Source organism: Lethenteron reissneri, chromosome 70, assembly GCF_015708825.2.
Source record: "Lethenteron reissneri isolate LAM-NWPU_2019-01 chromosome 70, ASM1570882v1, whole genome shotgun sequence".
NCBI lineage: Eukaryota > Metazoa > Chordata > Hyperoartia > Petromyzontiformes > Petromyzontidae > Lethenteron > Lethenteron reissneri.
In genome coordinates, this window is record NC_083848.1 from 1,335,370 (window position 1) to 1,347,265 (window position 11,896).

General features: G+C 49.4%; 2 protein-coding genes across 2 annotated transcripts; both read left to right on the forward strand.

The window, feature by feature from the left end:
• The first annotated feature begins 921 nt into the window (after positions 1-921).
• Positions 922-1,947, forward strand: LOC133360935 (olfactory receptor 2M3-like). Its single transcript, XM_061579820.1, has one exon. The coding sequence runs from the start codon at positions 922-924 to the stop codon at positions 1,912-1,914; it is 993 nt and encodes a 330-aa protein (XP_061435804.1). The 3' UTR covers positions 1,915-1,947.
• Positions 1,948-10,585: 8,638 nt separating this feature from the next.
• LOC133360936 (olfactory receptor 52Z1P-like) lies at positions 10,586-11,578 on the forward strand. The gene has a single exon (XM_061579821.1). The coding sequence runs from the start codon at positions 10,586-10,588 to the stop codon at positions 11,576-11,578; it is 993 nt and encodes a 330-aa protein (XP_061435805.1).
• The last annotated feature ends 318 nt before the right edge of the window (positions 11,579-11,896 follow it).

Consider the following 11,896-nt stretch of genomic DNA (forward strand, 5'->3'; position numbering starts at 1 on the left):
CAACTAATTATGAGAACCTTTGAGAAGGCTTGAGTCAAAACGTTAGACATAGTGGACCTCTCCACCCCGCCCCCAGATGTGGGGATACAAATGTTGATCCAGCAGGTTTCCAAAAATTGCCGACCCCCTGCAAAAAAATGTATTTTGCAGGTGTATATGCCTACACACCCTACATACAATATATTCAGTAGTATCTACTACACAACCCTACATAGAATAGAGTCAGTAGTATCTACTACACACCCTACATACAATAGAGTCAGTAGTATCTACTACACACCCTACATACAATAGAGTCAGTAGTATCTACTACACACCCTACATACAATAGAGTCAATAGTATCTACTACACACCCTACATACAATGGTCAGTATTGTCTACTACACACCCTACATATAATAGTCAGTAGTGTCTACTACACACCCTACATACAATAGTCAGTAGTATCTACTACAAACCCTACATGCAATAGTCAGTATTGTCTACTACAAACCCTACATACAATAGTCAGTAGTGTCTACTACACACCCTACATATAATAGTCAGTAGTATCTGCACACATTGGTTGGAGGGGGGGGGAAGAAGAGGACATCAATGAAGGCGACCGGTGAGAAGCCCTCTGCAGGAGCTAGATTAAGGCGTAATTCTAGTAGATACACATTTTTATTTCCATGAGCTTGAATTCCACACTGACGTATGATTTACGTACAACTCACACGCATCATGAATCATCCATTCAACACGTGCATCGTGCTCGTGCGCTGCGATTCCCATTGATGAATCGGTGAATTGTTGCAGGTCCTGCCAATGCCATCGCTGCTTCGTGAGTCCTGTTATTTTGACCACTTCTCTCTGTGACCCCTCCCCCACCCTACCCCGGGGCCCCCTCTCCACCTCCCCCCACAGATTTTCACCCGGCCATGGCCACAAACGCCTCTTCAGACCTCTCCTTGTTCACGCCTGACCTCATCCTCATGGTGACCCCATTCCGAGAGCCGCCGGGCGTCAAGTTCGCGGTGTTCTTCTTCACCTTGGCCATGTTCACCGCGGCCCTCATGGGCAACTGCCTCCTAATCCTCGTCATCCTTCGAGATCATCAGCTGCACAAGGCAATGTACGTGCTCATGGCCGCACTGTCGCTCACTGACATCATGTCGGTGCTCAGCATACTGCCCCGGTTCATGCAAAACGTCACGTCCTTCAACTACATCAGCCTGCGCGAGTGCATGGCACAGATGTTTTTCCTGCACCTGTCCATCAGAATGCAGAGCTTCACCCTCACCGTCATGTCCGTCGACCGTTACCTGGCCATTGGCTACCCACTCAGTTACCACTCGCTCATGTCCAGCTGCAAGGCCATTGGGGCCTTCATCGTTGCAACAGCCGCAGCGGTCACCACGTGCCTGGGCAACGTGAGCTTCGTGATCTCCCTCAACTTCTGCAAGCCGCCGGTGATAGTCGCTCCGTACTGTGACTACCTCGTGGTCCTGTTCTTGTCTTGCGGGGATTTAAGTGGTCCAAGGGCTTATATTCAAGCCGCGCTGGCCATCACCATGGTGCTTCCCGCATGCGTGATAGTTCTCATGTACGGCCTTATCCTCTACGAGTGCCGCAAGCCAGGCCTCCGCAGCGGCCAGAAGAAAGCGCTGAAGACTTGCGGCACCCACTTCTTGGTTGTCTCCGTCTTCTTCGCCGCCATTTTCTTCTCGTTCGCCAGCGGCTTCTCGTTCCTGGAGTCCCTCCCCAGGCCGCTGCGCTACGCACTCCAGACGGCGCAGTACGTGTTCCCGCCCGCGCTGAACCCGGTCATCTACGGCCTCCGAACGGCGGAAATCCGGCGCAGTTTCTCCAGGCGGTTCCGTGGGAAGGTAGTGGATGGAAAGGCAGAGAGATTGGGAGGTCTGGTGCACTGAGCAATTAGAAACCTTGGCTATCCATTATTTTAACAGCAGCAAGTGGTTCGGCACAAAAAAATTGTGTACTGGTTTAAAAATACAGTGTCTCATCAGCGGGTCATGCTCACTTGAGCCAATGCAAAACCCAGATAGCTCCCGTAGGGAAACTAGGGTTGTCACTTCTTAGATATAAAAACTGGGATTTATAAAGAAGAGTAGAAGATCTGACAAGACCACAACAGTTACATTTTACGAAAAAAATATTTAGATAAATACGTTGTTCTGAATGGCTTATTATCATTTTACTTTCCCCGTAAAGTAAAACTTTTCCGAAAAAAGTAAAATGCTAAAAAAAGCAACAACTATGCGTGCCTTCACCAGCACTTGCCATGCCTGCCCCTAGTATCTCATCCACCAGGGCCTGCAAGGCCTACCCCTAGCGTCTACCACCTGAGCCAGCCAGGCCTACCCCTAGCGTCTCTACCACCTGAGCCAGCCAGGCCTACCCCTAGCGTCTCTACCACCTGAGCCAGCCAGGCCTACCCGTAGCGTCTCTACCACCGGAGCCTGCTAGACCTACCCCTGGCATCTCGACCACCGGAGCCTGCCAGGCCTACCCCTAGCGTCTCCACCACCAGAACCTGCCAGGCCTGCCCCTAGCGTCTCTACCACCTGAGCCTTCCAGGCCTACCCCTAGCGTCTCTACCACCTGAGCCTTCCAAGCCTGCCTCTAGCATCTCCACCACCGGAGCTTGCCAGGCCTGCCTCTATCGTCTACCACCGGAGCCTGCCAGGCCTACCCCTAGCATCTCTACCACCAGAGCCTGCCACGCCTGCCCCAGGCGTCTCTACTACTGCTAAAAACGTGGAGCTGGAGGCGACGTGAACGATGTGTGGAGTCACTGGCGATCGGCCGGGGCCGAGACTGGCAAAATTCACTGCACTTGAGAACCCGCTTTGACCACGTGCTTGTTGGATCCCAGATTCGAACTAAGGGGATGTCAGCGGGGCGAGGGGTTCAACCCTCTCTGATCCACTAGAAAACCTGGCCACCTTTGTATCTAAATTTGTACTTGCTCGAAGTTGTAAATGTGTTTTCACGTTGCACGTTCGTCGAGGAGCATTCAGCGCGTATCTGTGCTTGTTTGCGGCGGATGTAACGTTATAGTCGTGTATCGCACGGTGAATGCTCTGTTTGCGTGGTCGCTGTGTTTTATTTTATTGGGTTTAGCTTTGTCGGTTGGTGATGCATGTTACTTTTGCGAATAAGACTCCTATACCCTGTCGTTTCTACTCACCGTTGACACATTCACCCATCAACTCACCTACTCATTCACTCGCTCATTCACTCACTTTTCCGAATGAGTCCGCACTGTCCTGGTCGCTTGAATTCCCAACCTGGTTACACAGAATAACATTGAACTTGCTCATTCACTCATCATCTCACTCTCACCATTTAACAACTCACCCACCAACTCACCTATTCACTCATTCACTCGCTCGCTCATTCACTCGTTCACTCACTCGTTTCACCCACTCTTCCGAATGAGACTCAACTGTCTTGGTCTCTCGAGTTTTCACCCTACTAATACAACCTTCGCCCCCTACTACTGGCAGTCTGATGCCCCTCCAGGTCCCGATTGTGAATGGGACTCATACTTATCCAAGAAAATACACTGACAACCTTTTATATCTGAATTATTGTCAAATTGAATCACTGCTACATTTCGCTGTTGATGTATTGCATTATTGTCTTATGGCATCTGTATTGTCTGAAACCATTGTTACATTTGTAATGGAATCAAAGATAGGCGCACGCAACTTCTTGGGAGGCAACACTATTTATTAATCTTCTTGGTTTTTTCGGTAAAGTCACGTAGAAGGGAAATTATAAAATAATAAAAATAAAACATTTTATTATGTTTTATTATTTTATTATTTCCCTTCTACGTGACTTTACCGAAAGAACCAAGAAGATGAATCCCTGCAGTCGCGAAAGCTTTAAATCTAAACTATTTATTAACTCAACGTACACCTATTCTAACTAACACACACCATCTCTCACTAACACGGACTCTCGGATACCACTAGCGTGACCCAGCCAGGAGGGCTACTGGCTGGTCCGCTGATTGGAGGCTTGACTCTTCACGAGGCGTCTTCACGATGCATCTTCATTCTTGACACGGGTAGCCTCCAGCCTGGTGAGGAGGCTGCTTATGTGGGCCTCGGTGTGTCCGGGCCAGAGGTCGCAACCGGGTACCCGATACCCGTACCCTACCTGATACCCGGCATCCCATACCCGGCCGGGTACGGGTACGGGTAACCGTTTGCGACCCTGGTGCGGCCGGGTACGGGTACGGGTAGACCGTGAATCACTGGTGAGTGTCTGTTTGTCACTCATTTCCCAACGTCTTGTCTCTTCTCACAATTCAAATTCCTAGAAGCAACCCACCCGCGCCTGCAACATGGCTTCATCCCAGAGGTCGCAATCAGGTACCCGATACCCGTACCCTACCCGTACCCGGCCGGGTATGGGTACGGGTACCCGTTTGCGATCCTGGTGCGGCCGGGTACGGGTAAGGAATCAAAACCCGTTTGCTACCTCTGGTCCGGGCCCCACCCTGGCCACGCCTTCCTTCAAGAACCCTCTTGAAGCTGCTCGGCTGTCCACGTGGCCCCCCAAGGTGCCCCCCGGGCCCCCGGCCCCCACCTTGATCCGGTCACGTGTCCAGCCGGGTTCACTCAGAGTGCCACGGCCTTACACAACCGCCGTGGCCCTCACCCACGGCCTCTAGATCCCTGAACCGGCCCTGGCGTCATTCCTGCCTCCAGACGAGATGACGTCATGTGCGTGTGTGTAGACCCGCGTGGTAGTGACGCTCCCCCGCATAGTGACGTCACACGTGTGAGTGTGTGTGTGTGTACACAGTAGTGACGTTACAAGTCACTACACATTGAATCATTGTCATATTGTTATTGGTATTGTGTTTAGCGCACTGCACTCTGAATATGGCGATCTAAGTTCGATATCCAGCCGTGGCTAACATCAGTGGCGACTGATATTCGGTTCAGCAGCGTCACCAGCCAATTGGGTACGGTATGACACGTGGCGTGTCCCGATAAAAATGAACACGCATTGTGACGTCATTCATTTGAAAGAAACGATTTCACTTTTTCAACACGCGATCGCTTACGCAGCTTGACTGTATATTTAACAAAAGAACTGTTCAATGTGTTCACTGGCTGTGGTGGCACAAGTGGGCAGCGAAACGCGCTGTGAGCCTGGCCACGTGAGTTCGAGTCTCGGCGCAACTGAGCTAAGGCAGCACGGAGCCCTCGCGGTACGGGTCGTTTTCCACTGGCCATTGGTCGAACCGAGCCGGAACCAAACCGTGCTGCACGGTGAAGACACAGTGTCACACACCGCGTCATCTGCATATGTCTCGTTGCGTGTGCGCGCATGTGTGTCTGTGTGCAGTGAGTAAAACCACATTAATCACAGTCGGGTATGCAACCATATACGTTCCTGTAATGTCGGTGGGAGTTTCAGTAAAACAAAAACAAACATTCAAAGTGGCTTTACTTTTCTCATTCATGTATGCAGCTGAGAGGTGATGACAAGCTGTACAACCGACTATCATCAGCATCAGAAGTCAGCATGACGGGAAATCATCGTCAACAGTAGCAGCAGCACAATGATCATTATTGAGCGAATACAAATTATCTCTCTCTCTCTCCATCTCTGTCGTTCGTTCGCGTTCCTCGGTGTGACGCAAAGCACCTCCCTCCCTTTCTCCCCCCCCCATTCACCCAACCCCTCCCCCCACAACAGCCGCGTCACCGCCATTACCCCACGGGGCCACGTGCACAGCCTCGCCACCCTGGCTCGGTTCAAGTCGCCAATTAGCCACCGCTACCCGCATCGCCATTCTAGTCCCTCCCCTGGGGTCTGTGGGGTGGGTGAGGAGGATGGGGTGGGGTGGGTGGGTGAGGTGGGGTGGGTGGTGTGGGTGGGGTGGATGGGTGTGGGTTGGGAGGGTGGTGTGGATGGGTGGGGTGGGTGTGGGTGGGTGGAGTGGGTGAGTGAGTGAGTGAGTGGTCAGGGGGTGGAGGGACAGAGAGGGAGGGGGGCAGGGGGGACCTGATCCCAGGGCGACGTGAGTTTTGCGCAGTGTTTATTTTCAGGGCGAGTCAAGGATATAAAAAGGGATGGTGGTTGACCGGTAGGTGGACAGATTGACGGGAGGCAGATTGACTCGGCAGCGTTGTCGAGTTGCACGTTCACTTTGCTGCTGCTGCTGCTGCTCGTGCTGCCCGGTGTTTCGTGGGGACAGGAATCGCCCGGGTGCAGGTGAAGTATCGACTTTGTCAACCGCAGTGAAGGAATCCACGCGTCGCCTGTCAATCTGTGTCCTGTCAATCTGTGTCCTGTCAATCTGTCTCCTCTCAATCTGTCTTCAGTCAATGTGTCTCCTCTCAATCTGTCTTCAGTCAATGTGTCTCCTGTCAATCTGTCTCCTGCCCATATGTCTCCTGTCATTCTATATCAGGTCGATCTGCGTCACTAATCTGGACCCATCAATCAGTCTCGGCAACATTCAATCTGACTATTCTCTCGCGTTGCCGACCGTTTTTTCACAATAACGTTGCAAGGCGTCCTACGACATTGCAATGAGTGCCTCGGTGTGAATGCAATGATGCAGATTTAAAAAAAAACGACCTCATATCAAGAATTGGTGTGGTGGAATGGTGGTAGAGTGGTTCGTGAAAAGAGCTATAAACTGAACTAAGGCTAATATAATGCTCAGAAGATATATTAAACCGACTCACGACTACGCTCCCCGTTTTGTATGCATGTACGTTTGCATGTTGAACTTCTTTCACGCCGTACATAGCCAACCATGCTAAATGAAGGTCTGGCGGAAGGACGACAGACTAAACACAAAAAGCTGTTCTAAAAAAAAAAACAATGCAGCTCTGCGAGCACTGGATGGACACAGTCGAATCTTGCAGTACCCTTCACGACACGTGCCAGATAATGTTTATATACGCTGCAGCTTGGAAATGTTTTTTTTATTGTATTTGTCAGATGTCCCGTAGAGTAGCGAGTTGCAATAATTCGAGCCTTGTCGATACTAAGCTGCACACCACCATGTTTGGCTATGTCACGATTCAATAGTGGTCGAATGTTTCGTAGAGCCCCTGACGTGACAATTTCAGGACCTGGCTATATTTGGCACGTGGTGATCAAACGACATATTCCACTCGAGTATGGTGCCCAAGGTTCATTAGATGCAACTAGAAAAAGTTGATCATGTAATCAGTTTTCGCCCGAACCCCGAGCTTCCAACCGGCAGAGCCCGTAATTGTTCTGCATTAAGCGGCGACTCGTTTCGTGCAAGTCACGAGTGCACCGTTCGAATCGCAGTCGCAATCGGTCGAGAAATGCACCCTCCTCGGGTGTGTTTCCTGAAGACCTTGATTTGAAGTTTTCGTGACTGCAGGGATCCATATTCTTTGGTTCTTTCGGTAAAGTCACGTAGAATGGAAATAATAAAATAATAACATAAAACATCATAAAATAATTCTCACGACGTTTCGGCCACAACGCAAGCAGCCGTCCTCAGGTGAAGACCAGGTCTGTCGGGGAGACTCATTCAGACGCTATCTCCCCGACAGACCTGGTCTTCACCTGAGGACGGCTGCTTGCGTTGTGGCCGAAACGTCGTGAGAATTATTTTATTATGTTTTATTTTATTATTTTATTATTTCCATTCTACGTGACTTTACCGAAAGAACCAAGAAGATGAATCCCTGCAGTCACGAAAGCTTTAAATCGAAATTTGGATCCATACTCTTTGGTTCTTTTGGTAAAGTCACGTAGGTATAAAATCATCTCCAGTTCAATCTCCAACTCCCAGCTCCGCCCACTTCCCCCCCCCCCTCCAGACATTTTGTCGTTGATCGCCCTTTAATCCCTTCTAGCTGCTTTTCACTCGGCAGCGATCCACTCCCCCTACCCCACACCCCCTCTCTGTCTCTCCTCCCTGGCTCCCCCCCCCCCTCTCTTACCTATATAGCCTCTTGTTACAGCAGCCCTTTTGCCCACTTCAGAAATTGTTTCTTGTTGTGGTTGTCCCACCTGATGGCGGACGCTTGTGTTGCGCCCGAAACATCGTGATTAAATTTATTTTGTTTTTATTTTATACCTACGTGACTTTACCGAAATAAGATTCCTGTCACCCCCCTGTACGAGTCTTGTTCGTGTGTACCCTCTCCCTGGCGCTCTGTCACCAGGTGGGTCGATTGGTGCATCGCATTCTTGTTCGTACTTCTATCGTCGATACGAAAACTAAATGTATCGTAATTGAGATACAATCGTGCATAATTATTCTAATGTATTTTCGTAATATATTTTAAAAATCAATCGTTCCATATTAAATCATCAGTTTATGCAATAATCAGTCTCTCTACGTATTCGCCATCCTTTCGCAACGAAAGTTCCTGCTAGTTATGCAGAATATTATCTCCATCACACGCTGGTCAGCGCTGGTTGGTGGTGCAGGTGGGGAGCATAGATGCACCGTCCAACGATGTGTATTTCTGCACTGCCCCATACTGTTCAACACGCCGGTTCCGCAGCGGTCACACCTCTTAGCCCGTTATCTGTGCACGGAGATAGTCCGGCCGAACATCATCCAGACTCAACCCTGCTCAGCTTGCGAAATCTGTCCAATTCGGGGGTTGAATTCCGGATATATTTGTTCCCAACGTCTCTAAAACTGCTGTGGGTTAGATTCAGTGGTCACGTTTCATTTGTACTCTACACATACAGCTAGCTCTCGTTTCACGCGGGGGTTGTGTTCATAAAAAAGAAGCAAATTCGCGTAAATTAAAACGTACATTTCCCATCACAAATACATGGAATGGTTCGGGTTAGGGAAAGCACACCATCGAATCTCATACTTACATCGACTCATTTCACTGATTAGAGTAACACATTATATGTACGATACTACCTGCACGTATTAAAGATAGTAACGGCCTATTTTACGGAGTGGGGAGTGGTCGGAGTTACGGGATAAAGAGGGGCGGTGGGGTTTTTTTCCAGAATGGAGCGCAAGAAGGGAGATTTTTATACTCTTTGGTTCTTTCGGCAAAGTCACGTAGGTATAAAGTAAATTAAATCACGACGTTTCGATTGCAACACAAGCAATCATCATCAGGTGGGAAAACCACAGCAAGAAGATTTTTTTTGCTGAAAAAGGGAGATTATGATTCTTCTGCCCACGCTTGTGGTTGTTGTCATATTGCTGCACCTCAGCCGGCATCTCGGCTGAACTATGCTGCCTCCCTGACTAACAATGAGCTCGCAAGCGCGTCCCGTACACCTTGGCCCAACGCACTGGAGCACGTTGCTTTAATGATAGTGCACGTATGATGAAAAGAAGTGTAACTTAATCGAACGTGTTCTTTCAAAATCGCGTTAAGCAAAGGCGCGTGATACGCGAAGCGATTTTGCATTATGATGTGCGCGGGGCTAAGTAAGATAATACAAAAGTAAAATTGTACATTAAATTACAAATATACATTTTAGCAAAAAATATGTAACGTGAATTTTCGAAAGGAAGGTGGTCTAGTTTAGGCACGGAGAGGTAACACGAGAAAATGTGCACAAAATGTGAATAAATGTAAAGAAAATGGATGAACATGTCGAGAAATACAAACTCAAACAAAGCCCATTACTGGGGTTCAGGTCGAGGCCTATTCAAAGCATTTCCTTCAAACTCACCAATGGTTCGGGAAGCAATTTAGATGCAAGCGGGAGGCCAAGTGATTCCCAAAAGCGAGGGGCGTGAATTCAGAATAATTCCAGACCCAGAAGCCTTGAATTATAATATCAGGATGCAAGGCACGTTCAATGCGGTTTGCACGAATTAAATTTTGAGGGTTTGGAGTTATTTCATTTGGTGCATGTTGTTGTAGTATTGTTTGCTGCATTATGATTCTGGCGACTGCATTTGATTCACATCGTGTCGCTGATGGGATACGTGAATAGTTGAGGTTAAAGAGTTTATCTAATTCGCTGCAGTGTTCGTCATTAGTAAGTTATTGTTAGTAGAGTTACCATGTTAATTGCGTTGTTACTATTTTCTGCTGCTAATAATATTGCGGTATGTTTATATTACATAGTGGTCTGGTGTAAAATGGAATAAAATGGACGATTTTGGCAAGAAGAACAGGTGGTGATGTTATCTGTGACCGCCGGGGGGCGCTAGAGGAACCGGAAGTACCAGTAGGGGGATCTGTGAAGGACAGATGCACGACCACGCCGACTGAGAGGCTTAGTGTGATGCACCCTGCTTTGTAATGATCTACCTATCGCGTGCCCATGAGCTCCATCTGCACGGTGGATCTCTCTCCGGCATATTCCCCTCCCTTGGCAGGCACTATGTAGTTATTCTCCACTAGTGGCCATCAGATGATGTGCACGAATAATAAATAATCGATTCTCACATGGATTGTGAGATGCGTGAATTGGTCAATACATTGCACTTCCCATCAACACCATCACTGCAGCACGAGTCTTGTTATTTTCACGATCTCTCACTGTGAACCCTCCTCCCCACCCTTCTGTACGTTCCACAATCTCTCCCCCCACCCTCCCCTCCCAGAATCTCACCCGGCTATGGCAACAAGCGCCTCTTCACACGTCTCCTTGGTCATGAACGACCTCATCCTCATGGCGACCCCATTTCGAGAGCCACCCAGCGTCAAGTTCGTGGCGTTCTTCTTCACCCTCTCCATGTTCACCGCGGCCCTCATGGGCAACTGCCTCCTGAGCCTCATCATCCTTCGAGATCATCAGCTGCACAAGGCAATGTACGTGCTCATGGCCGCGCTTTCGCTCACCGACGTCATCTCGGCACTCAGCATCCTGCCCCGGTTCATGCAGAATGTCACGTCCTTCAACTACATCAGCCTGCGCGAGTGCATGGCGCAGATGTTCTTCCTGCACCTGGCCATCAGAATGCAGAGCTTCATACTCACCATCATGTCCGTCGACCGCTACCTAGCCATTGGCTACCCACTCAGGTACCACTCGCTCATGTCCTGCCGCAAGGCCATCGTGGCCTTTATAGCCGTGATGGCATCGTGCATTCTCATGTGCCTGGGCAACTTCAGTGTCGTGGTCCCCCTCAACTACTGCAAGCCGCCGATTATTGTCGCTCCATACTGCGACTACCTCGTAGTTCTCTTCTTGTCATGCGGGGACGTGAGCGGTCCCGTGGCCTATGCCCAAGCAACGCTGGTCATCATTATGGTGCTTCCCCCGTGCGTGATAATCCTCATGTACGCACTCATCCTCTACGAGTGCCGAAAGCCAGGACTCCGCAGCGGTCAGAGGAAAGCGCTGAAGACTTGCGGCACTCACTTCTTGGTGGTCTCCATCTTTTTCTCCGCCATTTTCTTCTCGTACACCAGTGGCTTCTCGTTCCTGGATTCGCTCCCTAGGCCGCTGCACTACGCACTCCAGACGGCGCAGTACGTGTTCCCGCCCGTGCTGAACCCTGTCATTTACGGCCTCCGTACGGCAGAAATTAGGCGCAGTTTCACCAGGCAGTTCCGTAGAAAGGTGGTGGACGGACATGCAGAGAGCTCAGGGAATGCAGGGCACTGAACTATTAAAGATATCGGGGTTTGAGATATTTATGAATCCAAACAGCCACCGGTGATTGTACCTGGTTATTAAATGTCGCTAGGCAATAGTCTCAGCTCTGTTATCAGTGGCCACGTGAAAATCACAACGGCATTACATTTGGTTCCAGCACCCATTGCATCACCAACCAACAGCGGCCAATCATCGTGAAGCAAAGTTAAGCAAGCCCCATAAGTGACACGGTGTCGAGAGGTCTTCATCCAGTAGTTGATTGAAAAATGTACTCTTAATAAAAAAAAAGTACAATATAACGATTTTAGATGTTTCACTGTCGCTTTT